This window comes from Falco punctatus (assembly GCF_963210335.1).
Source record: "Falco punctatus genome assembly, chromosome: 8".
Lineage (NCBI taxonomy): Eukaryota > Metazoa > Chordata > Aves > Falconiformes > Falconidae > Falco > Falco punctatus.
Window position 1 is genome coordinate 6,132,971 of NC_137588.1, and position 27,147 is coordinate 6,160,117.

A 27,147-nucleotide genomic window follows, 5' to 3' on the forward strand; every position below is an offset into this window, starting at 1 on the left:
GTTTTTTCCTGTGCAATAATGCTGGCTGCTAACATGGATCTCGCTGCCCGTAAAGGTGAGATTTCCCAGCTGGAGCAGAGGGGCTGGTTGGGGAGTGCTGTAACTTTCCCTTGCTGAGCTGTATGGGTTGTCACCCTTCGCGCCATGGTAATAATAAATAGGAAAAAGCAGTGCGCTGTCTTTCTGGAGCCCCTGAGCCATGGCCATGTGACTGCAGCATGTCTGCTAGGAAAGGTGAAAAGCCCATCAGTGCTTTCACCACAATTTTAACACAGAGCTGCTCTTGCTGTTGTTTTATTTTTGTTTTGCTGATGGCCATGGCTACCATGAGGACCCTTCCCAGCTGCGTTATCACGAATGTTTCGCTGCCAGAGAGCGCAACTGGCTAATGGACCCAGTGGCACAACCATGAGCAGCTCTCTGCTGCAGAAGGGATCTCAAAAGAGGTGCTGCAGCCGATCTCACCCAGATTTTCTGCCAGCGCAGGCTTTTTTGTCCTTGTTGCGCTGCTGGCTAGGTACGTGTGTGTGTGTGCTGGGGCAGGGGCATTGCCTTCCTGCAGCTCCCTCTCTGGATGCGGTTGTGTTTTGTCCTGGTGACCCTCCAAGCTCCCCTACAGCCTTTCTGAAGGAGGGAAAACACGGCAGGGACACTGCAGCATGCGTGGCCACAGCTCCCCACTGGCGTGCCTGCCCTGGCTTGTGCCCATGCTGGGAGCCTTTCCCTGCTGGCTCCTCTGCACGCCGTGCCTGGGGTCCCCTACCCACCACCCACACTGTGCCCACACTCTCCTCCCCATCCCACCTCCACCAGCGTACAGAAATGCCCTCATCCTCGGAGGGCTCCTCTACCCCGCTGTCCTGGCTCAAAACACACAAGTGTTGGATGCAAGAAGGGCTGAAGAAGGCATGGATAAAGCCTGACTCGGGTGCAATGCCCCTTTCAGGGTGGGGAAAAGCACAGCCTGCTCAAAGAGGGACCCACGGACAGGTGAGGAACATGAAGTAGGTAAGGAATGAAGTCGTGGTCTTTGTTAAACTGAGAGATCATGGTCTGGATGGGCACTGTGAGGGTGCAGGGCCAGAGGAACCAGTCTGCAAGTGGCCTACTGGAGACAGTGAGGAGGGCTGGAGAGGTTCCACAGGTTCCTCCTGTGGTCCTTTGGGTCTTTAGCAGTGCCCCATGACGGCTGTGCTGCAGGGATACCTGGCTTTGTGCTCCAGCACTTGTAAGGGCAGGCAGAAGACAAACTTATCCTGACTTACCAGCTTAGCACCAGGAGAATCAGCTGCTCATTAAAATAATTTTAAAAAGACAAACTACACAGTAAAGAGGCTTTTTCAGGATAGGGTGAAAACAGTTTGTTTATTTTTGCAGACAGCACAATTCAAGTTCAAATCTGGGCGTTGCCTAGCAGATACTGGTGGGAAAGTGGCACCGTGGTTACTTTGAGCACATTGGGATGACGGGAGGCAGCTCCGGTGGCTGCCCAGTATGTTGTGAGATGCTGGGAGGCATCCTGCCCCTTCTCACCCAGGATTTTGGGTGCAGTAATAAATGAACAGGTTCTGATGAAGGTTGGAATGGCAGAAGGAAGCAAGGGAGATATGGTCCACAGGAAAAAAAAAGATCTTAAAGATAATACGTGGAATTTAGGATAGACAGAGCCCCAAAAGGAGTATTTGCAGACAAGCGCATAAGGCAGCTAAAACGTCTCACCATCCCATTGCTCCTGGGAAAGAGGAGCAAACCACCAAAGGCCATGCAAAAGGAAAGTAAGTTGCTGACCATTTCAAGCAGCATGTGACGTGTCATAAACTCACTCAGTCCTCTCGGGGCAGAAGTACCGAGAGAACAAAAAAGATGAGATAACCTGGAAAAGGGTTTGCTAAAGAACAGGGGATGTTGCCACCATAAAGCTCCTCACAGGACACTGAGGGGTATTGAGAGTTTTTGAAAACTAGAGATGTTCATTGGCCCTGCTACACTGAAAGGTTTCTTGCTTCTCTGATAAGCCCTCCTAGGATTACAGAATTTACGCAAGTCGTGGCTTGGTTTGTGTAAAGCTTTACATAAGTAAGTCATATGGCTTTATATCCTGCTTCAACCTTGGTTTTAATTAGCACCATAAGTGTAAAATATATGACTTTTTCATCATGAAAATAAAAAAAGAGCTCTGGATTTTGGCTAGAAAGGAGTACCCAGAGGGCAGCTGTTCTGGGCCAGCTCAGAGTTGCTAGCAACCATACAGAGGGAAGGAAATGAAACGGGTAATATCAGGGTGGGGTGCGTATCGGTGAGAGGCCATGCGCACTCCCTTCATTTAACATATCCACCTAATGAACCTGTCAAAGAAGCTGGGCTGGGAGAGGCTGTCATAGTCCTTCTCCCTGAAGATGGCTGCCCGGTCCCCAAGGCCAAGCTTCAGCAGGACGTCCATGTCTACGTCACTCCCGAGAGCCACTACCGTGGGCATGACATCTTGCTTCTTCATGGAGTTGATGGCCTCCTCGAGGTTCTTGCTTCCTGTGATGCCATCGGTGATGAAGACGAAGGAGAGCTCAGCATTGCGCCGGGCAAGTCGCTGCCCACCTCCTGGGCTGAGTACGATGTTGTTGATGGCGTGTATGATGGCTGACCCGATGTTGGAGGATGAATCCAAGTACTTTATCTGTGCCAGGGCGTTGGAGATTTCCGTCAGGTTGTAGGTCAGTGGGAAGACCACATCCTGGTCCCTCTCACTGCCGTACTGCAGCAGTGCAATCCGGGCATTCATGTTGTCGGTGTTGCTCCTGGCCAGCGTAAGCTGTCGGGCCACGTCCTCCACAAAGTGATGGGCCCTGTGGAAATTCTGCTCCCCAATCCTTTCAGAGCCATCGAGCAAGAAGACGACATCAACAGGGCGCTGTGTGCACTGGGCCACTGCAAGCTCTGCGGGAGAAAGAAGACGACAAGGGTTGGGAGCATAAGAAAGCCTACAGGGTAAAGTTGGGGCTTGCCTAGGCAGTCTGGGCTGGAATTGCCTCTGTGCATCTTTGTCCAAAGAAGAACAAGCCCCACTCTGCTCCCAAAGCATGTCTTTGCAGCTGGTAATGCAGGAGCTTTGCTTCTGACACCCTCAGCTCCTGGGCACTAGGTCTTAATGAATGTTAATTCTGGGGCCTGTAACAGACACGCATGAGATTAAACAGGTCTGCATTTCAGCCCCAGAATTACATCCACCTTCTTACAGCAGTTCCCAGCTCTTATCTGCAAGAGGAATATCCAGTGATTAATGGCAGGCAGTGTCTGCAAACCTGTCAGTTACTCCTAGGGAGTGGTTTACTTTCAGAGCTACTCTTCACACACAGATTTGGAGGATGAAAGCTGTTTTCATACCTTTCAGCCAGATTAGTTTCATCAGCAAGCACTAATTCCTAAAGAGCTTATAAAGGTTGGGTCATGTGGTTGGAAAACAAGACTATCCTTGTCGGTGCACCTGTTCATAGTAAAGCAGCTTTTGTAATACAGAAAAGACCAGTATCTGGGCGGAACACAGCAGGACATTGTTCTTCTTCTGTCACTCAGAACAGCACCTGTCCACAAAGCGGGCAAGTGGGCATACGAATATATCTGCCATGAACAAACTCAGAATAAAAAAGGGGAAGAAAATAGCTGTCTTTGGAGCCAGCTGTTAGTTAGGGACTGTTATTTCTTCCCTTTGCAGTAGCTGGGTGTATTGCATTTGCTGTTCCTCTGCATGCACTGCTTCTCTCAGAAGCAATTCCATTTCTGCGCTGTTGAATTTTCCTCTTTTGAATTTCCTTCTCTGATGAAAGCACTAGTTGGGAATACAACGGCAGCAGCAGTATTGATTTGTGGTGTACCTGCTGCGGCTGGCCACCCCCTGAGGTGGCATCAGGGCAATGGCTGTGTCGCTGTCAAGTAATTCTGTGGCTCAGATTGAACCGCGAAAAGGTGAAGTCCTGGAGCCGATGTCATGTTGTGTTGCGTGACTGGCAAGGAACAGGAGATTCTGGAGCAGCCCCAGCTCGAGCATCCATTTTTGGCAGGGTAACTTTTGGGATTGGAGTATCATATTATGTCTAATTTCCTAACTATGAGCAAATCCAACTTGATAAAGTGCTTCCTCAGTGCTGAAGGCTGCCAGATTCAGCATGGAAGGTGCTGAACTGGTGTAACTCCTTCTATGAGCTGAGGAACAAACGGATCACTCTTTAGTGCATGAGTACTTTGTGTGTAGTCAACATTCGGCAAACAGCGAAGCTGTATTTAAGCAGATACATGCGCTCTTGAGATTACAGAGACAGTGTCCAACGTGAATCCAACAGCACAAGACAGTGTAGCAGAAGCTCTGATGGTGCATATCACTGAGCTCACAGACTGTTTGGCATCACTTCCATCCATGATAAAACAGTCAAACGTGATGCAGGAATTTCTGTTGGTGCTTATGGTTTAACCTAACTCACTGGTCACAGCAGAAGTCTATGGTTGTTTCTGTATCGTGTTCCCTGACCTTGTAGACTTGCTTTTTTCCTTAGCCCCCACTGTAAAACATACCTACAATAACAGCACACCTTGAATGGTGCTTACTGTACATTGTCCTACTGCGAATGACAGGCTTCTGCAATGACAGTTCTGACTGCAGTAGAAACCGATCTCCAAAAAAATGCTGTTCCCCCCACGAGCTTTTAGAATATCACATTTCCAAATTCAACTGCAACACGCCATTCCTTTAAAGCAATAAAGGTACGTACTCACCTCTGCCCAACCTTCCTTCAGAAATGTGGTCTAAGGGAACATTGATGCTGCAGTTCCCAGTGTGCAGGCACTGCTGCCACAGGGATGCTTTGCCTTGGCAGCACCTGCACTCCTGGTTCTCACCTGCTCTGTGCAGTCGTGGAGGGGGAAAGGCAGGAAGGCATGCCCCCTGCAACCACACAGTCCAAAATCTACACAGTGGTCTGCAAAAGCAGGTGGAAGCGAGCAAGTGGGAGTGAGGGCTGCCTATGGCATTGGAGAAGTATTACCAGTCTCCCCCCGACGCTTGTCTACGTGCAGTCATGTTTCTTGAGATGACAAGCAAGAGCCACCCACCTCCCACAGGAACCGAAGCAAGCCTTAAGAGCTCCTAGTTAAGCAGGCTGTGGCTGAGAGCAGCATCACTCCATGGAGCTTCAGCAAGAGCGTGATGCACACCTGGCTCTCCAGTTGCAGCTTCTGCTGCAGGAGCACTCCCCAGAGACACTCTGCCTGCTGCTCGCCTGCCAGCTGTGTGGTAAGATGCTCCTATGTGTGAGTTATCCCATGGCAACTTAACAGATATGAGGCAGTGCAGCAAAACCTTGGGTTTGTCCTGTTTAGTGTCATGCTTTCGTTGCAACTTGTTCCCATTTCTGACAGTTGAGGACCTTTCCTGCAGCAAGGAACAAGATTCTTTTCCTTAACTGGGGGATAAGTTCTCGGAGGCACCACCTTTGAATTAAGCCAACTAAATCTTCATGTCATGCTTTTAATCGCTGCGCTGGTCCTCCTCATGTGGCTTACAGTAAGGCATCAATGCCTGCAGCTCACCGAACTGAGAACCGTGTGCTAGGACACAGCTGAGGATGTCTAACAGAGGCAGCACTGAAAGCAGAAATACCATCGATTTTCCAGCCATTAGCAACCCATCTAATTACTTGCATGTGCAGAGTAACCCCAACCACGCCATCATGTTCCTGCTGCTTCTAAAACCTGGGTATCTGGCATTTTCTCTGTTGTCTCATGGTGTTGACAGTGGAGACGAAAGCGACCGAGAGATGGGGACTGACCTCCCAGCCCTTTCTGGGGCTTCCCCCTTTCACAGCCCCTCACGTACTTCTGGGGAGGTGTGGACTGTCCTTTCCCCAGCTCCTTTCTGTGTCCTTCCTTTGCCCAAGAGCCTCACTGAAGGAACCACTGCTGTGATGAAAATTGCGATTTTATCAGAGGGATTAGCCAGGATTATGCTAGCAAAACACCACTACACCCCCCTGCCCCCATCTAACAAGGGTCAACACAGGTACTGCCCAGCAACATTTTCTCTTCCCCCCCAATGAGCTGAAGGTTTTCATTTGTTGTACTGCTTTGCTAGGAAATATTTCCAAAAGAAAGGAAATAAACGGCTACTTTGCAATGAAATGAAATAAACATTCCCGTTGCTGAAGTCTTGCCGAATTCTTGTCTTGTTCAGCAAGATACCCCAGCCCTGATACGTTCTCTTCAGCTCAGTGATTTTTTTGGGGGGTTTCCTCTAGCATCATGGCTGAAGCAGCTTAACTACTCTGAGTGCACTCCTCCTAAGCTGCATCCCAGCAGGCTAAGTCACATGATAATTTTGGGGTACAAATCAAAACAGTAGGGAGCTTGGCTTTGCACAGACTACCTGGAATACGTGGATTATGACTCAGACACAGGCTGATCCTTTTGCCTTCACCTAAAACACAGAGAATACCACGTAAAGCTCTCTGAAGTCTTTTCCCTCTATAACACCGACAGTAGAGTTCTCTGAGCTCCCTGTTGCTATAGACCGGGAGCAAAAAGTGCTAAAGCCTTGGGAGAAAGGCTGTTTTTGTGCAGCACATCTGATCTGCTCACCAACACAAACACCTCCCCTGCAAGCCTGTCGCTGGATGGCTTCTTACCTAGACTGGCAAGCCCCGGGTGCTGGAGCAGAGCTGGAAGAAAATGCTGCAAAAAGTTCAAAGTGGGCAAGTTCCTCATTTCATTTCCCATTCCTGACCTTGGCAACTGGCTCCACTTTGTGCATCTGGAAGCATTACAGCCCAACAGCATTTTTTAAGACCATACATCTCCCTTCTGGCCATTAAATATGCCATTTGCTTAGTATATTTTATTGCAATAATACCATGTCAGTTAGAGAGGCTGCAAAATTCACTTGCTGGCAGTAAACACTTCTCTTGTGTCTGCACATGAAATGCCACTTTCTCTTCTTATGGCTTGAGAGGGCAGTAATTATTCTGGGGGTAGGAATGGCATTCACCTGCCTGGATTTTTGGGAAAACCGGGGGCAGCTGAGCTCGTGGAAACATCACTCCTCATCTAAATGCACATACCCGCAGCACAAGCCATGGGTCTTTAGTCTCTCTGAACCAAACCAGCTCTGGGTATGGATCAAATGGGCTGTACTACACCAAGTGTAAATACTTGCTTTTAAATAGCTCACGTAACGCATCACAGAGGTTTGACCGCACAGTCAGGGATTTTTGCTTTGGACCACTTAGCCCTACATAACCTCTGTCTCTTGGATATAAACAGGTACATGGTGCTAATTAAGACAGAAGAAACACGGAAGTACAAGCAAAGAAAAGGGCAGAGGGAGCTCATACAGCTTCTGAGAGAAGCACTCCCCAGGTTTTGGTGCTCTCGATGGAAAGCCAGGGCTGTCCCCTCTCCCATCCTATTTGGTCCTTCCCTTTGCTATCCCCAGCGGCCCATTGAATGGTTGTACAGGGACACCCACTGCGGCCAGAGGAGACGCACCTTGCTCTGTCCATCTTGTCACATGAATGGTTTGCAAGACCCAAAGAAAGCCCTCGCGGCAACCCAGCAAGAGGAGGCAGAAGATGCTTCAGAAGCAAGCAGCAAATACATATGCAGGAAGGTGTGGGAAAAGCGCATCGTTAGGCTCTCTGCAAATGAGGGGCTCCCTCTGGCCCTCAGCCACGCGTACTGGCAGCCTCCTTGGTGGAGCCTGGTGCTCACGCCTGGCTGAGGGTTGGGGCTGGGAGCGCAGCAGGGGAGCACTGAGGTGACTGCAGAAAAGCAGTGGGCAAAGCAAGAGCATCTCTTGACATTACTGGAGAAAGCTGCCACGCTCATCAGCCAGCCAAGTCAGACAGGACTGCCCTGTGTGTGCCCGACTGAGCGCAACCAAGCCCTTTCACTGCCTGTGTTTCTCACAAACTAAAAGCACCTACTGATGTACCTGTCCCCTCTGCCAAACAGGCACTCTAGGAAAGACAATTACCACCTCCACTCAACCTTTGCCTCCACCCACTTCCACGGGATCTCTAACAGACATATCAGCAAAGCCCTAGCACGGTTTCTGGGTCCCCCACAATCTCGCTGTGCACCATTTTGAAGGTGTCAATGAACAAGTCCATCCACTCTTGCCGCTCATTTCCAGTGGCAAACTTGGCTTTTTCGGCGGTAAAGGCCAAAGTGGCCACCAGCTGGGTGTACATGCTGGGGTCCTGGGTTTCCCGCGTGGAGTTTAGGAACTGGGCGATCGAATGTATGGTGCTGGGGAAATCTATGTTGACTCCCTCTTCCATGGGGCGGAAAATAAGTGGGTTTACGTTCCCAGGGTTCCTGTCATCTGCAAGTGAGCGTCAAAAGAATATTTTCAGGGCTTGCTAGCAATGGCTGCATCTCTGAAAGCTCCCTGGCTTCCCTATGTGCACCACACCAGAGGGAACAGAGCTAACGAGGACAGAGAAGTAAAGACCAAAGCCAGGCTTTAAATCTTTCTGCCACATTTATGTCTGAGGAACTGTGGGATTTGTACTGAAAACACTCGCACATCAACCAAGAGACCTCAGAATATTACACAAAACCTTAACTGCCTGGTTCCTTCCTACTCATCCAGCACAGGCATGATGGAGAAAGAGCAGCGCTCAGGAAGAGGGCCACAGGGTCCGACTTCTTTCTGTATATAGGATTCAGCCATTATGGAGCTTTGAATTCTGCTACGTGCAAACTTATACATGATGCCGTACAGCCAGAAAGACATCCGAGGGACAGCATTATGTAAACTCCTTGCCTGGCACTCAGCCCGCTGTGCTTTGGCGACAGCCACTGCCCTGCGGTGCTCCCGTGTGGTGGCCGGGCTAGTCAGGACCCCGAGAGCCTCCATCTCCACCTGGCTCCACTTACATTTGAACAAAATCCCAAAGCTCGAAGCAAAGCCTTTTGCATGGGTTAGAAAGAGCCTCACAGAGCGCCATGCGGTTTCTATCCAAGCAAGTGGTCAGTTCAGATTTGCTCAGCATTTAACCCATTTAACACGCCAGCATCCTGCTAGCACCGCAGGAATCAACGGGTGGTAACAGGGAGACAAGGATCTGCCCTGAAAACAGGAAAACCTGGATTTCCTTCGGCAAAGCACTGAGACAGGACACCCTCACCTGCAGGTGTGAACCCGAAGCGGCGATGTGCCTGGCTCTGCCAGGCAGCAGGGAGGAAGCCAGTTGTGTGCAATACCTGTCCCTCTCTGTGCTCTGCTGACCATGCCCAGGCTGGAGCTGGAGTGCCTGGCATGTGCAATTGATTTGCTTCTTACAAGTGCCAGGACTGCAACGCTGACAGCCATGGGGCCGGGAGCAGGGCTGGGTGCAGCTGCCTCCCTGGCCTGGACCTGTCTGGCCTGTCTACCATGGGACACGCGCACTGGGTGTGCACAAAGCTCACCCACATACCCTGTGAAGGGCACCACCTCCATCCAAAGGGTTTGAATGCGAGTTGGCACCAACTCGTGAGATGTCCTTGGAGAACCAGAGGAGCTGAGCTCTGGGCAAAGAAGCCCCAGGCTCTGTCACATGCCTTATGTCACAGCACATCCAACATGCTCCCTCGTCGCTAGGCAAGCTATTTGCTATTGCAAATCCTTCTAAATGGTGACAGCAATGCATCACGGACCATCCAGTGCTACGGGTGGAAGGTGCTTTGCCCAAAGGCTCCTGAATGGGTATCACTTAAAACTTGATCTACCAGGCCTAGCACACCAGGACATCTTTTGCCCATGCTGAGATGGGTGTAGCAACACTTTCGCAGGAGGCCCACACTACTCAGCCACCTCACTCCCATGTCCTCGGGGGTACAGGTGTAGGGCCTGCACCCGACTTGGCCTGCCTATGGCATGGCTTGAGGGATTTGCCCAAGAGGGAACCCTCTCAGATGCTTCCTCAAGCCATTTCTGGTCCCCAGGACTGTCAGGTACCAGTGAACTGTTCTCACCTTTCATCAGGAACAGAAACACCCAAGTGCACTACAGGGAAAGGACTGCCAGCTTCGCCTTGCTTTGGAGGGCTTTGATGGCCCAAGCCTAGGAGAACAAGGGTGCACCACTGCTTGGGTCAGTCTCTCTCCTGCAGTGCTCCTCAGAAACAGGGAGGCTGCAAAGACCAAAACCTTTGAAGACACCCGAGCAGTCACCAGTGCGGCATGGGGATGTCGCCGCCTTGTGCACGGATCCGCAGGACAAAGCTCCTCAGAGGACACTGCAGAGGAGCCTGTGTGGATAGCTCAGCATCACGGCTGGACATCGTGCGCTCTGCATTGCCAGGTGCAAATACTCAAAATACTAGTGAGATGTCTTAGATGGGAGTAATTACAGCTTTCCTGTCTTCAGATTCTGAGCGTCCTGGGACCAGTTTTCCTTTGCTTTGTATGGAAACGAAGGGACTTCTTTGAAAATGAAATTTGAGATTCTGTATAATACTGAGTTGAAGCTGGGGTCTTTCACAGCAACATTGACGGCAAGAGTAGAGATAAAAATTGCAAGAGCTGGCAAAACTTTGTCCTTTATAAGCTTTGTGTATACCAGCAAATAGTGCATCTATTGTGTTTGAACAGGCACAAAGACTCAGACAGACGGAACTGCTAGTAATTCAGGTTGCAGATCTGGCCTTTAACAAGCAAAATATGCTCAAGTAAAGCTACCTGCAGCGAGCAGCGGCCGTCTCCTTTATACTGCAGGATCCTTACAGCCTTTTTCCTTTAATCCAACACCCTGAGTTAATTGTTAATTAAATACAGCCAGTGTTAGAGAAGCCAAAGCTTTGGGTCCACTATGGTGTCATTTTCCAAACGGTCCCCTGCCCCCTGCTCTGTCCTTGTCACTCCCGCAGAGCATCCTGCCCAGTGCTGCAGGGTGGGCTCTGCATTTCAAAGGTCACATGGATGGGAGAGTTTAGCAAGGGGCTTTTGACTTCATGTATAATAGAAACATGGAACAACTGAGAAATTAATTGCTGAGTTTGAAGGTCAAAATTTGGTGGGACAGGGAGAAATATCAGGGCTGAGCCATGCTAGTGCACTAACACGGTGCACTTGTACCTACCTGTGCAGAGAACTCAGAGAGACACAAAAAGAGCAGGAGATGAAACCCTGGAGCCTCTCCTCATGTAAAGTAACACTATATCCCGAACTCCTGCCATCCAAAGGGAATGAACAGGGCTGCACACCCTCTTCCCACTCCTGAGCCATGTGCACTCTCCCCCATCCCTTCGTGCAGATGGCATGAAGCTACTTGTAAAGTTTACCTGTTTGACAGGGCAGCTCAGGGCAGACGATCTGTGGATCTGGAAGGAAAAGAAACAGGGAAAACTGAGTGACATGCTGCCACCCTCCCCTCAAGGCTTGCACAGTTGGGGTGGCAGGGTGAGGTCTCTAAAGGGGAAAGGACTCCAAAGGGCTGCCCCAAAAGGCTGGCCCATATCTGAGGCAGGACTGCTTACCCAGAGCTACATAAAGGTCAGCCCCCACCATGAATGACCCAGCTTATGAGCTACTGGCCAACCTGCTAGGGCACAGCATCTCTACAATCGTTGCAATGCACCGTATACGCCCCCCAACCCCAAACCCTGGGGGTGAAAACTCCAGTTCCAGTCAGAACTGTGCAAGGAAAGGTGCAGACCTGGGCAGAGCACGTCCTCCATCTTGTCAATGAATTCCTCTGCCACCAGGTCTGAGAAGAGCCTCATCTTCTGGACTCGCTGGGGTTCATTGCAGGCAATGGAGACCAGGGTCTCACTCTGTTCTGGCTGATCAAACATGTCTCCAATGCCAATGGTGTTGACAACCACATCTCTACCGCAAAGAGCCCCTAGGTTCTTGTCATCATCCCTGGGGTCATAGCGCCCATCCGTGATCACCACAGCAAACACTTGGGCTTTTTCTCGCCTGCTTTCCTTGATGAGCTTGTTGTAGGCAAACTGGAGAGCGGATGGTGTCCAGGTGCCTCCCGCAATCCACTCCAGGCGCTTCACTGCCTCCTTGAAGCTTGACAGTGAATCGATGCGCTCATCATCAAGCTTGATGGCTTCGAAGGTCCCCTCGTGACTGTACTGCACCACTCCGACACGGGCACCTGCCGGTGAAGCGTCACATTACTTGGCTTTGCATCCTCAGGTAAAAATGGGGAAATTCAGCAAACTTTCATACCAGCAAAGAGCTGCCTGCCTGGCCTACAAAGCTGGGAAGGAAAGAGGGAAGAGCAGAAACTGCAGCAAAAATGCTGGACAGATGGATTGCAGCCCAGGGCAGATACAGACAGACATGGATGCTGGAGGGATTCAAGACCCTTTTAGTTTTCCCATGTCCCACTCTGTCCCCACACAGCCCAGACCTGTCTGCGACTTGGGGTCCTTGGCAATAGAGCCCAGCCGGCTGACCACGTTGACAACAAAATTTTTCTCCAGGGTGAAGTTGGTGTAGCCAATACTCTCCGAGCTGTCTATGACGAACATGATGTCCAGGGCACCGCAGCGCTTCTCACAGTCTGGGGAGAGGGACAGAAAGAGGAAAGCACAAAGGTCAATGATGGTGGGGAAAAGAGCCAACAAGGCAGAAGAGACCATCTATGGGAAGACAGAGACAGTTAGCATCACACCAAGCGTCGACAGGGTTTATGGTGTTGCCCACAGCAGCAGCGTACGGAGGATCTTAAATGCATCTTTCTGTGCTTTTTAATCACACTGTGTAATACGCTTCATCCTATCATCTGGACCATGCGACTCTATATTATAGCTCACTGCTCTTGCGATGGCAAAGCTAGATTTTGGGAGGTAAGCCAGGCTGTCCCATCAGTGCCATCACACTTAGTGGGTGGGCTGGGGCTGGGGTGGGCAGGATGGACTTCCCGTGGTGTCTCCTCTGCAGGGTGCAGAGCAGCAAAGAGCCCACCGTGCTGGCGGCTCAGTGCAAAGGGCAGCTCACAGGGAAGAGCTGTGAAGGAGCCAGCCTCTGGTGACCCCCCTCCCCATCCCTCGAGTGGTCATTCCCCTGCCCTGAGGAGAGCTGATGATCTGCTCACCACAGCATCCGCACGTCTCTCGCACGTAGGTCATCACGTCGCAGTCCTGCCAGCAAAGAGGTGCAGGGTGAATGCCCCCCTCCCCTTACACAGCATCCATCCCCTCTAAGGGAAAGGAGAGCCTTTCCCACCCAGCTGACCCCCTCCCCTCTTTCCTTGGCTCCCGTGGGATGTCACAGGCCACTCCACCAGGCAGCGGCAGGACCTGATGCCCCGTTTCGTTCTCAGGCTGTGCACAGCAAAGCCATGGTTGCCCAAGGAGGAAGAGCAGGGGGGCTGCAGAGCAGTGCTACTTACAGTCAGGCCAGGGTCTCCTGGTGGGCCAGCGGTCCCCTGTAAGAAAAACACAGGGATTTCAGGCACAGTTTTACCGTGAGTTCCCTTTTTGGGAACTAGATGTCAGAGCCATCAAAAATGTGCGGTTTTGCAGGGGTCGGTCACGGGAAGGGTGGGAAACCCTTGCTGGGAGCCAGCAGACACATCTGGCAACTTGTGTCGCCTCCAGCAAGCCCTGCTGCAGGGCTTGCTCACTGGGATCCTCTGGGCTTTAAAGCATCATGGAGAAGTGGGGAGGGGAGGAGGGAGCTGCAGCATCTGCTCAGACACAATGGCACGGTACCGTACCTCGGGGCCAGGTTCACCAGTTGGACCACGGGGTCCAGGCTCACCTCCTGGGCCAGGGTCACCCTGGGGAAGAAGCAAAGAAGGATCAAATATTTCTCCAGCAAGGATGGCGATGCAGCTGCTGGTGTTCAGGGCTCCTCTTGACCCCCTTGTCAGACACAGCTCTTCTAAGCACGGTCACCAGCCTGCCACCGCTGAGCCTGGGGGCACGGGGTGGGCAAGGAGAGTGGGCAGCCCCATCCCCGGCACACCGAGCAGAGCTGTGGGAGGGGGATGCTGACCCTGTGGGCAGTACGGGAAGTCTGCTTACCGGTTCCCCCTTCTCGCCTTTGGTCCCTTGCAGTCCTTTTGGTCCAACCTCACCTCTTCCTCCCTGCTCGAAGGAAGGAGAAACAGATCCGGCATGGAGCACATCTGGATGTGCTCAGGCAGAGGCACTACCACTATGAGCCTGTCAAAAACACGCCTGCCTGGCCTGGGAGAGCACCCCGTAAACCGGCAGCTCAGTGCAGATTAAAGAAACAGTGTTTACATAGGCGTTAACTAAGAATCAAGAAGTTTTGCAAAACATATTTCAGATGGTTTCAAAAGCAGTTGGGCTTGGGAGATACACCCAGGCTCCGCGGCTGCAGGGAACAGCCAGGGCAGCTGCCGGCAGGACAGGCTCCTCGGCCATGCACCTGGAGGGTCGGGCAACAACTGCTCAGCATTTCAGTCAGCACAAGAAACAGGCAACGCAGACAAACACACTCACCTTGGGTCCTGGCAGTCCCTTCTCACCCTTGTCACCCTGTGAAGGGACAGGAGGGAGGGGTCAGCACCCAAACAGCACTGGCCCCGCACTGTGCACACATCCATCCGAAGTCTGCAGTGAGGGACGCAAAGCCGAACAGCAGGTGTAGCTTCAGGCCGATGGTTGGGGTGGTGGGTGCAGCCACCTCCCCAGCACCCCTGCCGAGGCTGGGGTCCCTAGCACCTCTGCCATGAGGCAGGTTCAGTCCCAGTGTTCAACCCCCTCACCCGCTTTGTGGGCTCCACGTTTTTGTGACCCCGATCATTTTTTCTCCTCCTTCTCTTTACTCCCAGGCTACCCAGCTCCAACAGCAACCTCCACCGAAACAGGTTTCCTCGCAGCACACGCATGTGCACTGGATGAGGCACACATACCTGTGGTCCTCTGGGTCCGGGGTAGCTAAAGCCAGGTCTGCCTCTGTCACCCTTTGGTAGAAAAAAATGACCTGTCAGAAACCAAACCCAGTCCTCCTGACCTGGCGATGCCAGTGACAGTCAGAACTGGTTTCATCTTCTCTTGCGGTGAGACACCACCTTTCAGCTGGCCCTGAAACATTGGGACTGGCTGTGTGAAGCGAGGTTTTGCAGGGTCTTGGGAATGTCACATGCCAGGGACACCCCTCAATCTGTGCAGGGTAAGGGGTGTATCTTACCTCGGTACTGCCTCGGCCTCAGCAAGACCTACATCTCTGCCCCATAGGGATGCCCAGATTTGAGCCATTCCATTTCTGAGGCATGCAAGTTTTTCAGTGGAAACTGTCTTTTTCTTTTTCTTTTTTTTTTTCTTTTTTCTTTTTTATAAAAAAATAGCACACCAAAATACCCTTTCAAATGCGGAGTTGCATTCGGGTACTTTACCTTTGGTCCTGGTGGTCCGGCATCACCTCTCGGGCCCAAGTCACCAGGGTCCCCACGTGATCCCTGTAGGACAGTGGAGGAAATAGGTGAGGACGTTCCCTGTGGCTTCCCTGGCCGCACAGGGGACTGTGCTGGAAAAACCAGCTCTTGACATGATGCTGCAGGACCATATCCCCTCCTGATGAGGTTTCTGTGACAGTGCCTGATCCAGCACTTGGGTTCCTGCATCCCATAAAGCCACATGGATGTCACGGCACTACTGTGGGGTGCTGGACTGACATCCAGCCCAGGACAAATGGGAGCCCAGGGAGCCCAAGCTTTCCTCACCCCGTGACCCGCTCTGATGTGTTCCCTTCCATGTTGTCATGGGAATGCCTGGGACTGGAGTGATGGAGAAGCAGGGACTCCTGGCTCCTGCAATTTCTCCTTGCCCCAGGAAGAGCGAGCCAGGGGCCTCTGGGCTAATTTTTGAGCATCCCTAAGACAAGGTCAGGCAGGCTTCCCTCAGGAGGGACAGTGCAGCCAGCTTATGTCAGCAGGGCAAGCTCTTGCTGCAGGAGGAGGAGATGGTTACACAGATGCCTGAGGATGACTTACTATCTTGCCTGGCTCTCCCACAGCACCTGAAGGGCCTCGGGGACCTGGCAGTCCTTGGTCTCCCTGCAAAACAAAGAAAGGTGCAAGAACATATGGAGGCAGGTGTGCACGAGGAGGAAATACAAGTTAGCTGCCCCGGATGGCAGCAGCACTCTCCCTCCCTCCTGGCTGTCACTAACCCCTGCTCCAGGCTTACCCTTGCTCCTTTGCTTCCAACCTCGCCAGGCAGGCCACGGGGACCTTCAGGACCAGGATCTCCCTGTGAGGAGGGCAAAGATATTATTCCTGGTCAGGCATGTCTCCAGTGTTGTTTGTGTACCTGGCACTGCTCCTTGGAGTGAGGAGGCATGATGCCATTCTCAAATCTGGCATTTTTCGGCTTGAAACACAGTGTAGGGCAGTGCGCCCTCTGAACATGTCTCTTAGCCTTCAGCTTTGCTGCCCTTCATCGCCTCTCTGGATCAAGCCCTGGAAGAGGAGGCTGACCTGTTGGCACCAGGGCAGACAGCAGGCACAGTGGGAGCAGAGCACCCACGCAGAGCCCACTGGGATCTGCTATTCCCAGCTCTGGTGCTGGATACTTCGTGGCTGGGCAGTGGCGCATCACACACACCAGCCCCGTGCATCTTGGGCTCATTTGCAATGGTCTGGGCAGGTGCTTTACTTACCCTTTCTCCTTTGCCCCCGGGAGTGCCTTTGCTGCCTTTTGTCCCTGGATCTCCACGTCGACCCTTGGCAGACACAGAAAGTTACATAAATGGGACGCAAAGGCGGATGCTACCGGATGGATGACACCTGGCTGCCTTGCCTTCTCCCACCCGACCCAAGAGACTTCTCCTTGCCCCCTTAGCGAGCACGCACCTGGCAGCAGGGCAGCGGGGATGGCCACGCTGACACTGCTTGAGATCTTGCCTTTGGCTTTTGGGAAGCCACAGCCAGACTATTCTATCAGTGGGGTGGTCACTGCAGTGACCACAAACACTGGTGGTTCATTCCCTGAGGGTTAAACACTCTGCTGTACTTCCAGCTCATCCAGCGTTGCTTTCCCCACTGGATCTTGCACAAGGGCACAAGCCAGCTGGCCTCTGGCCTCTTGGTGCTGGTGGAGCTGTGCTGCTGTGTTCTGCCAAGGAACATCGCCTCTCACCTGCTCCCCAAATTTTGCAGTGGCCCACCACATTAGCTTGAGTCTGTGTGGCAAAATTGATGTCACGACACTGCCCTTTTCAGACAGCTCTACCTTAATGGCCACCAGATCTCCACTCTGTGAGCTCCTGCAAGAAGGCAGCAGTTTGGGGATCTTGCAACCAAAGGGTCGCTGGGCATCCACAGAGGCATTTGTGGTTGTGTGGGAATACAGGATGCTTCTCTAAGGTGAAATGGTCAACATCAGGCTTGGGATTATGGAAGTACTGCTCTATGGCGGAGACAAGGGGATCTGCATCTGCACATCCATCTTTTGGGATGCAGAAGGCAGGGCAGGCAGGCTAAACAGGGGACTTTCTCAGTGCTCATCCATGAAACTGCATCAGGCTCCTGTGGTGTGCCCACTGTCCAGGGACTTATTCAGACACTTACAGGCTCTCCTTTGGGTCCAGGAGGTCCTTGTTCACCTTTGCTTCCCTTGCTTCCAGCAGGCCCTTGAGCTCCAGGGTTGCCTGGAAGTCCCTTGGAGAAGAAAAAGAAACACAATTTGTCAGAAGAGAGGTCAAGGTGCACACGTGCACCTCTTCTCCTGTGCCAAGCAGTCCACCCTTGAGGAGAGGAGTGTATGAGCACACAATTTATACTTCCATGCACCCACCATGCCTATATGTCAATGCTATGTGCACAGGCTCCAGCGTGATGCTGTGTCACCTTTCCTCCATCACCCAGTGCAAAGGCTTGTCAGCTCTTCCTTACAGCACCTGTCCAGCCCTGCCTAAAGCTGGAGTGTTACTTCAGCCTCCTCCACTACCTCTGAAATAACTGGCCATCAGCATAGCAACCTTGGGCTGTAAGGTCAAGTACAGCGGGCAAAGCCTGTGTTAGATCTCTGAGAAATTCATCATTAACTTTTACTCACATGAACAGAAACAGCCTGCAAACACTGGCATGGCCACAAACACTGAGGAAGTCATGAAACTTTAGCAGGGGAAATCACAGCCAAACAGGGCCTTTCTACCCAGGAGATGATGGGAAAAGGAGGAAAGATGCAGTGCAATGGATCAGCTAGGAATGTAAATCCTCCTAAGTGTATTTTGCTTGCTTTTCTCTGCTCAAAACCCATATTTATTTGGCTCTGGGCAGCTGCAGGGATGTTGCGCAGTCCCTTCTCCTGTTGCCTACAAAATGTACTGGTGGGGACACACATGACAGAAAAGCTCATTTGGCCACCCAGGGGCTTGTTCTTTCTCCATGCCAGTGGGCTAATTTTCAGAATCACCAGGATGCCTTGGCAAGCAGTCACCTTTGTGCTGCAGCTGATACCGCCCCAGCTCCACGCTGCATGGAGCAGATCTCAGTAAGACACTGGAGACATCTGAACGTTGCATGAACCTACCGGGCTTCCTTTCTCTCCTGGAGGTCCTGGGGGTCCGCTGCGACCAGGTCGGCCAGGATCTCCCTGAAACAGCCAGAGAACAACAGTCATTGCCTGCGTCAGCAACACGTTGCCATGTACCACTGACGTGCAGCATGAGGAGCCCAAGGAGCAGTGCCAGCAAGGCTCTTCCCTCAGCTCCTGTCTCTGGTGATGGGATCCACACCCCAGAGCCTGCGGGCTCCATGAGTAGCGATGGATTTAAGAGTAAACACAGGCAGCTGTCCCTGCCCGTGGCCTCGGCCCACACGCTCTGCTTGCTGCTCAGAGCACTTGTACCTTTATGCCTTCATCTCCTCTTTCACCTTGGTCTCCCGCATCTCCTGGGTAGCCATCAGGGCCCTAGGGAGGGAAAGGACAAAGAACCACACATTTTGCAGTGGCAACAATACACACTTTTCCTGCAAAAAAAGTCAATTGGCTTAGAAAGTTGTTCTGGAGACTAAAACAGTTTTTCCTTGCTGCTGGTGATGACAAAAGGAGCAGCTCCTCCTCTCCATGTGGAGGGGATGGATGCTGGGGGATCCCAGCTTAGTCGCCCACGGAAAGGAGGCACAAAACCAATCAGGCTGTGCTCCCCATTCTGGGGATCCCAGGCCTAGGATCAGATCATGCAATCTGTAGGAAAATGGGCCAGTAACCTTTCGTTGGCCATCCTTATAAATGTGCAACTGATTCAGCAGCTACACAACTGATGTGCTGAATGAAAGAGTAAAGCATTCCTACCTTGTCACCGGGGTCTCCCTTGCAGCCCGGTGGTCCAATTCTCCCCAGCTTGCCCTGGAGAGATAGCATTCAAAAGAAGAAAGAGAAGCTGTAGGTGTCTGAAGGGAAAATACGGCTTTTCTTGTTAAGTTACTGAGTTTTAACATCATCTGCTGACCGTACCTGTCATTAGCTAGAGAATAAATAGCAAGTGTATTCCTTAAACAGGAGTGTGCTATGCAGAAGCAAAGGGAGGAGGACAAAGTAGCTCCAGCATGGGTGTTGGTGGGAATTCAAGCATGTTCATCCCACACACGTGCCCTGGGTGATGGACACATCCCTTGAGGCTAGATTTGGCAGTCACTCACGTCCACGATTGCGCTGGTCCTTTGCCGTGCACGTTGCACCAGAGCAGCTCATTGCGGTAACCCCGCTGCCCGGCGGATGCTGTGGGAGCTGTGACTGCCGGGCTCTGCACCCTAAAACAGCTTTGCCCGTAGTGCTTAGGCAGCTCGCCTCGGCTAGAGAGTGGTGGGGGCTGAAGGACGCTGGTGTTTTAGAGCTTCAGCAGGCGTTGGAGGCGTTATCTCACAGATGTACTTGGCTGAGCATGTAAGAAAGCGCTGAGAGCAAACCCAACGCGTGCTGGGCAGCAGGCAAAGCCAGCTGAAGCCTGGCCACCTCGGGCTAGGCTGTCCCCCTGCGGCACATCTGCACGGCACACAGATCTAAGGGGGTTGTGTCCATCTACACTCACCATAGAGGGGTCAGAGGATTTCAGGGGCTGCTACAAGGTACTTGGACCTGGCTTTAGGGCTTTAATATTAAGGACAAGCAGTAGCTTAGAGATGAGATTTTGGATTCTGTGACGAAGTGCCGTGGAAAGCAAATTTCTGCGGAACACTCTGTGTGTGTGTGTGTGTCCTGTAGGGGTCACTAACACCCAAGACAGATATCTACACCCAGATGATCTGGCTGTATCCCCTCCTGCAGCAGGAGCACATCCCGGGTTACACGTCTCGTTCCTGCCCAGAGCTTGCTGACGAAGGGCTAGCGCTTCTGTGACCTGAATTAATGCATCTCCAGCCAGCTCAAATATTTCTACAGGCCATGCAGGATGATGTGCAAAAAAACTTCACAGAAACCCCGGTCAGAACAAAAAGCTACGGTGTGGGATGAGATAGACAGAACAACCTGTGGGGACCAGGCAGGGTAAACCAATGAAACATCAGAAGCAACATTACAGGGTGCTCCCGGTGCTGTTACCTTCTGTCCATCAGTGCCGTTCCTGCCTGCCAAACCAGCGGCACCCTGGGATCAATGAGGAGAAGAAGAGGGATCAGTGATCTGTTAACACACACTGAAGGGTTGGTAGCTGGAACAACATGCAAGTCAGAAAATGTCCTTTCTTACCCTCCGTCCATCAGATCCAATCTCTCCCTGGGGGAAGAAGAGAACAAGAGTCAGCCAGTCTGCCTACAGCCCTCCCTCCTGTTTAGCTTGGTAAAAACATCAACACTTCACAAGATCATCAGCAATGCCTGAAGGAGACAGGCTTTGAGATGCCCCTGAAAGTCTGCAATGACACATTAATAGGGTTGTTATTCTCCTCATTACAGCTAAACTCTCCCTCTTTGTAACAGAAATGTGTGTGTCCTCTGCCAAGCACCCAGACATCCTTTCAGTCTCTTCTTTCTCACCTTCTCTCCTTTCAGCCCTGGGACACCCTAGACAAGAAGAAAAGAAGAAAAATGCTGTGTTAGTGCCTGCCCATCAGCAGGAGTGAAGGCAGTGGAGCTCTGGGGGTCTGGGGTGCGAAATGGGCAGATGAGGGGAAAAAGCAGAGCTCCCCCTGCTTTACCAAAGATCAACAAATGCAAAGAGCTCAGCCACTGGCTATAGGATTCTTACCTTGGGACCAGGGTATCCGATCGGTCCTTCAATACCTGGGTCACCCTTAAGAAGAAGACGTGGAGAGTTAGCTTGAGCGCGGCAGAGATTTGGCCCCAGCTAATGCAAGGACAGCACTACTGGCTGCGGCAGGGGGGACAGGACTTTCCACAACTCACCTGTCGTCCCTTCAGCCCAGGGGAGCCTGGCTCACCCATGTTCCCCTTTGCACCCTAAGGAAAGAAAAAAACAAACATAAGTCCGGACTTGGTGCTGACTGAGAAAACGGCAGTTTCTGGGAGCATCAGGCTCGCTGTGGCTGCTCCTACAGAGCTTGGGGCAGCGTGTCAGTGGAGTGGGACCTGCTTTATTCTGGGGAAGTCAGGGAAAGACTGTATGGGGAGGGGTGCACACAGGAGGGTGGGACACCCTGCACACCTGAGAGCTCTGCTTGTGATGGTGGGACAGTCAGAGACAACTGCTGCCTGACTCCTGTTGCCCTCAGGCACTGAAGGTGCCGGCTGTGGCTGGCACAGCTGATGCTCGGATGCCTCTCTGCACTGACGTCAATGCATCAGCCTCAGCACGGACATGAGGACACACTGGTGCTGGCTGTGTGCTCCATTCACTGCAGCATGGCAGTCTCCCAGGGCCAAGATAGATGCTGGGGAGTTATATCCCACCTGGGGGCTATGCCTGAGGTGGGATCTGGGGCATCCTACAGTGTCTGTGGCAGGCACTGGCATTATTCTCTTCCCACAGGTTAGGGCGACTTACCTTCTGCCCTCGGTATCCTTTGGGACCAGGTGGACCTGCAATCTCCAGGCAGCTCATCTTGTAGCACTGAAATAAAACAAAAAAACCAGGAGGTGGTTTATAAAGCAACGTGGTGGCTGCTCTGTGTGCTGAGCCAGCGTGCACCTGAAGCTCAGCTCTGCACCACGGCTCTCCACACACCTCTCCCTGTGGCCGCAGTGCCGAAAGCTACTGTGGCTCCAGCTGGGTCAGAATCGGGACAGCAACAAGCAGGCAGAAAAACGCTGCCCATAAATTAAAAGCAGAAAGTTGCCACAAGCACATTCATTATGGCTTGGCTCTGGGCCCAAACTGAAAGAACAAGACTGCTAAGTGTCAGGCGAGGTGGTGCGGGCTTGCTCTTCTGGGGCGATCAGGGGATGTGCATGCCCTCTGGAGTATTGCTCCACACACTCCTCCCTATGTATGCCAATCCCTGTCTGCGTGATACCAGCAGGGCAGGAGCTTCAGCTTGTGCAGCACCTACAAAACGTGCCTCCGAAGTGATGAAATGAGTCTGTTCAATAGACCTGAATCCATTGCAGGTGAGGGGGAGGCAAAGAACGAAAAGTCCAGTATGCCATTTTAACCACTGGGTAAGGGGACAGGCCCCCAGGCTCTGCACGGATCCACAGGTGGGCAGAGCCCCATCCCGTGCAGCTCACTGCAAAACCTGCCCTGCTGCTTCGGGGCACGAGCTGGTCTTCTGTAAGTGCGGCAACTTAAACCTGTGTCATGTGGCAACAGTGTAGGAGATGCTGCTCACTCACCTCTCCGTAGGCTTCATGTTTCTGCAAAGGACAAAAGAGGAAGAACATAATCAGTTAAGGTGGTCATTCCCTAGAGAAAAACAGCATCGCACCCTCGAAGTGTGCGTGACTTCAAGGGAGAGGAGGTGGTAAAGGTCCCATGACTTTAAAGATGTTCCCAGCAGAGTCCTTGGTTAACACTGTCTCACAGGTGGGGCTTCAAAGACCATGCTGATGGTGAGCCCATACCTCAGTGCTGCGCATTCTTCCACGCACCCCTGGGTGGGGACCAGGCTGGGGTATGGGTCTGGCCTTCAGCCAGAGCCGGCGCTAGGGTGGCAGCCTGCCCAGACATGCCGGGAACAGAGGCACAAACCAGGGAGTGTTGGTTAAGCACCTAACTAGAGAAGCCAGAGATGCCGAGACTCCCCTTTGGCCCATAAGTGCTGAAAGGACGTAAAAAAAGAGGAAGAAAATGGAGGCTTTTCCTGGGTAGAGGTGCTCTCTAGAGCCCTGCCAAAACCCACCGTGGGGCTGCTCAGAAAGCACCTCCCCCCCATCCATGCGCTGCTTCTCCTGTCCCCCCTTATAGTCCCTGCACCCCAGGGGGCATGCCGTACCATAGCCTGGATTATCCTGTCAATGGTATTCATATCGATGTCCAGGGTGTCTTTCTGCGTGATGGCATAGTTGTTGCGGTACAGCTCGTGGGGCAGATTGGCAATCTCCCGCAGCCCCTGCTCGTAGACGTTCTTGCTGGGGGCCACTGCGAAGAGCTTGATCCCCATGTCTCGCGCCCTCTCAGCCTGCATCTTCATCCCCCCACAGGGGCTGCCAGTGACATGGCCATCGGTGATGACTATTGCAAAGTTCACACCTGTGGCCATCTGGGTCTGGATCTGCTCTGTCATGTTGGAGATAGCGCAGTCCGTGAAGGTGCCTCGGCCAAGGTAGTTGATAGCATACAGCCTGGGGAGGTATATGTCTTTGCTGCTCGTTAAAGGGCTGTAAATTTCCACCACGTCTGAGTAATGAAGTCCACCAAACTGCCAAGTGATGTAGACTTGGTTCTGGTAGAGCTCACTCTCCAGTTTATTGATGAACTCAGGGATGAATTTCTTCATTTGATCCACGAGGCTCTGAATAGGCACAGTCTGCAGGGCAATGCTCTCCGAGGTGTCAATGATGAAGTACACGTTGATGGGGCAGTTCCTCTTTTCTACATGGAGACAATTATTCAAATCATGTCAGAGCACTTCACTCATCACTGCACCCCCTTCACTGTCCCTCAGAAAGCTGGACCGAGAAGCATATATAGACAGCGTATAGAGAGCAGCACATGGATTTGTGAAGAGAGCAAACAACAGCACGAGGCTTGAAAGTCAGCTCCCTGTGAGGGTGTTGCAGCTTTTACTAATTGCTAACTTTACTAATTTGTTCCCACCTGGGTTGGAGTAAATGAGGAAACTGAGGTCTGAGTGCCAGATTCGAATGAAGAAGAGCAAGGGTATGACTTTTGCTCTGCTTGCCTGCTAGGCTGCTGCTTGCTCTCTGATTTCTAAACATTTTCAAAAAGATTGTACTCAAGTGTGATACTGGAAAAACCACCAGTCCCACCTAGCACTAGCAGTAACATCTGTGTTTGGATCGGATGACTCTCCAGTGCCCAGAACTTCAAAATCCTAAGATCTGCTGAGTGCTGAAGCAATCATGAAAATCTCACCCTTTTTTAAAAAAAAGTCAGGCTGGGCACATACATCACCTCATCTGCACTGCAACTGAAAAGTGCTGAAATTGTCAAAGCCGACAATTTTCTGACATCGGGAACAGAGCTGAGCTCTGGAGACTGGCTGGTATTTGTTACTGCAGCAGCTGGGAGAAGCCGCCACTGGCCGACCCCAGGCTTTTCAATCTCCACCTCTCTTCACTCCAGTGCAAACCCAGGAAGGGGAGTTTCGGCGGAGGACAGTGTTCCCTACAGATGGATTGCTACCACAGGGCACTGCCTGTGACAGGGAAGGGACAGGAGAGGTGAGACGTGCCACTGTCAGTTCTGCGTGAGCGGACTCTACAACTGAGCATGGCCATTGTTTTCGGTGAAACTGCTGCCTACAAAGGAGAGAGACACCCAAATTATCTGGTTAAATACCTGCACAGGAGGTAGAAGTGACATCTCCAGGATCCCCATTAAACTGAGCATGGAGAGGAACCAGAGCCACACAAAGGAGAGTGGAAAAAAAGGCTTGTCGGAACATCTCAGCAGTTCTACTGGATATTTAGATGCCTGTGGGAAAACAGAAGTTACATGTTAAACACGATATGCAACCTCCTAGCTCTGCTGGGAAGACAGAAAGCCAGCCAATGCTCCTTGTAAATCCTGCCTGTGAAAAACAAGACCTCTCCATCACCATGACACATCGCTGGGCTGCTAATATAGATTTTTGTATTGACTTGAAAGCTAAGAAATTAAAGTATTTCCTTTATAGGAGTATGGGCGAATGATTTAAAACTGCTTTAGCTTCTCTTTCAGTCTGAAGGGAGGGATAGGGTGGTGGAGCTATGGACAGTGCATCAGGATCTTCTGGTTTCATGGTTTCTCTCCTGGCTGCCTCATGCCTCCATAGACTCCATCACCCCCAATCCATGCAGACATATGCATCCGTGCTCCTCTCTGCCTGCTTGGCCAGACTACCAGTGAAAGCATGGAGCAGGTCCTTTCCACCTTCAACTCCCCATGCGGGTGTGATGATGCCTGCGTACACTGGAAAACTACAAACCCCCTTCCTCAACAGTGCTGCTCTGGAGCCCACACAACCTCTGGAGCCAACAACAAGTGAAGGGATGAATAAACAAGGACTGAAAAAGTGCACATCTTTAGCATTCAACCCATCACTGAGCCCCAAGGTCCAGCTGCACATGGGAGTGTATTTTGTGTAGGGTTATGATAACTTAATCAGAAGAGAAGCTAGAGATCTAGTCTGAAAAGTTCTTGGGAACGTATATAAGTGTTCAGAGAAACCCAGGATTTGAAAGGATATTCACAGACAAAACTCAGGCAACACTTACCCCCAGCAAAGAATATGGAGAAGAGGTGATGCTCACCTCTATGTCTAGAGGAAAATAGCACCAACTAGTCTGGCCCCTTGATGGCACGCAGACCAAGTGGTAGCAGAGAGGCTTTTCTGCTTGGTGATCAACTCAACGCAAACCAAAAAGGGGCACCAGTGATCTGCTTTATGAAAAGAAGGCCCGAGTACAGTCCAGAAAGAGAGCTTCTTCCTTGAATGGCATTTTTGGGTAGTTCTTGGAAGAGTCCAAGGCTTGAACGGACACTGAGAGTGCATTTCACTGCATTGGCAGTGCAGAAAGAGGGCAAGTTAGCAATGCAGCTGAGGTACTGCCTCAGTTGCATGAGAAATGACATTACTTGAAGATTACAGGCAGCTCAGCTCTCCCTGCATCTCCCTAGAGACCTCTCTCCATGTGGCAACCAGCTATTCCCTGATGGGACATTGCCCTGTTACAGCTTACACTGCAAGCTGCAGTTCATCACAGGGTTCTGCAAACTGGGTTAGGCTGGAAAGGCTGGTTTGTATTAGTGCTGCTGATATCCTCACAATAGGGACAGCCTTCCTTCTTACTAAGGCTTGTGCCTATGCTAACAAGCCTGCAAGAGCCAACGCTCAGGCTGGATCTCAGATAGAAGAAGAAACCTTCACGCTCTTTGAAGATCTCCTGGGTGGATCCAAATGCTTTGGGAACACCGACTTGAGGTGCTTCACAGGCATGGCTCAGCAAAGCCCCCTGACATGAATGTGCCTCCAGCTCAGCACCAAAATGTCCCTACCAAGTAGTACACGGGTCCTTTTCCTCCCCCTCCAGCTCAGAGAGGCTGCAGAGCTGTCTGCAGAGACCCGACTGTGGCCTTGTGAAGGCCCCGCATAGGTCACTGTGGCTCACTTTTCATTGCACTGCAGAGAACACTAAAGTATCATATGAATAAAATACTTTAACGCTAAAGGGGTATTTCAGTTAAGATCAAGATTCCTCCCTCTAGCCTTACTACAGGCTTCACTTGTCTTGCTTGCCCTCCCCAAAGCAGAGCTGCAGGAGATCCTGATCTTTTGTGGAACACAACAGCTTCGTGCCTTCAGACAGCACCATTTCAGAGCCCGGCTTCAGCGGCGACTGAGGAAGCTGGAGACATCAGCTTTTGGAGCGGCTGGGAGCACTGGAGGCTTTGGCCAAGTGTCTGACTCACAGATCATCGCGTCCCGAGTTTAACCACCTCCCTCCCTCCCTCCTGCCACATGTGTGTGAGTGGGAAAGTTGCCGTGCAGAAGAGCTGCTCTCCAGGCAGAGCCACAGCAAGCAGTTCAGCTGCATGGGCAACCAGGGCCAGCTCTGGCACAGGACTGCCCCTGCCCGCAGCCCCTGGGCTTTGAACCGAGGCAGTGTGGCACCGTGGCCTTTGCTTC

The 27,147-nt window shown here is 51.8% G+C and overlaps 1 protein-coding gene across 2 annotated transcripts in view; it reads right to left on the reverse strand.

The window, feature by feature from the left end:
- Nucleotides 1-1,346: 1,346 nt before the first annotated feature.
- The window catches only part of COL6A2 (collagen type VI alpha 2 chain), a 28,379-nt gene continuing 2,578 nt past the window's right edge, over nucleotides 1,347-27,147 (reverse strand). The window contains exons 2-28 of one of the 2 annotated variants that reach the window (XM_080399223.1): nucleotides 24,819-24,953; nucleotides 23,290-23,888; nucleotides 22,691-22,711; nucleotides 21,903-21,968; nucleotides 21,305-21,358; nucleotides 21,147-21,191; nucleotides 20,936-20,962; nucleotides 20,649-20,675; nucleotides 20,502-20,546; nucleotides 19,257-19,310; nucleotides 18,810-18,872; nucleotides 18,492-18,554; nucleotides 17,528-17,617; nucleotides 16,618-16,680; nucleotides 16,146-16,208; nucleotides 15,950-16,012; nucleotides 15,353-15,415; nucleotides 14,870-14,920; nucleotides 14,457-14,492; nucleotides 14,013-14,075; nucleotides 13,703-13,765; nucleotides 13,376-13,411; nucleotides 13,079-13,124; nucleotides 12,392-12,544; nucleotides 11,681-12,133; nucleotides 11,307-11,345; nucleotides 1,347-2,931 (exon numbers count right to left, since the gene is read on the reverse strand). In XM_080399223.1, the coding sequence (XP_080255349.1) occupies nucleotides 2,324-2,931; nucleotides 11,307-11,345; nucleotides 11,681-12,133; nucleotides 12,392-12,544; nucleotides 13,079-13,124; nucleotides 13,376-13,411; nucleotides 13,703-13,765; nucleotides 14,013-14,075; nucleotides 14,457-14,492; nucleotides 14,870-14,920; nucleotides 15,353-15,415; nucleotides 15,950-16,012; nucleotides 16,146-16,208; nucleotides 16,618-16,680; nucleotides 17,528-17,617; nucleotides 18,492-18,554; nucleotides 18,810-18,872; nucleotides 19,257-19,310; nucleotides 20,502-20,546; nucleotides 20,649-20,675; nucleotides 20,936-20,962; nucleotides 21,147-21,191; nucleotides 21,305-21,358; nucleotides 21,903-21,968; nucleotides 22,691-22,711; nucleotides 23,290-23,888; nucleotides 24,819-24,924 (3,060 nt within the window). In that variant the 5' untranslated portion in view covers nucleotides 24,925-24,953 and the 3' untranslated portion in view covers nucleotides 1,347-2,323. Of the gene's footprint in view, nucleotides 2,932-6,471; nucleotides 8,363-11,306; nucleotides 11,346-11,680; nucleotides 12,134-12,391; nucleotides 12,545-13,078; nucleotides 13,125-13,375; nucleotides 13,412-13,702; nucleotides 13,766-14,012; nucleotides 14,076-14,456; nucleotides 14,493-14,869; nucleotides 14,921-15,352; nucleotides 15,416-15,949; nucleotides 16,013-16,145; nucleotides 16,209-16,617; nucleotides 16,681-17,527; nucleotides 17,618-18,491; nucleotides 18,555-18,809; nucleotides 18,873-19,256; nucleotides 19,311-20,501; nucleotides 20,547-20,648; nucleotides 20,676-20,935; nucleotides 20,963-21,146; nucleotides 21,192-21,304; nucleotides 21,359-21,902; nucleotides 21,969-22,690; nucleotides 22,712-23,289; nucleotides 23,889-24,818; nucleotides 24,954-27,147 lie in introns of those variants that run through there. The other variant, XM_080399224.1, reaches the window with a different exon arrangement.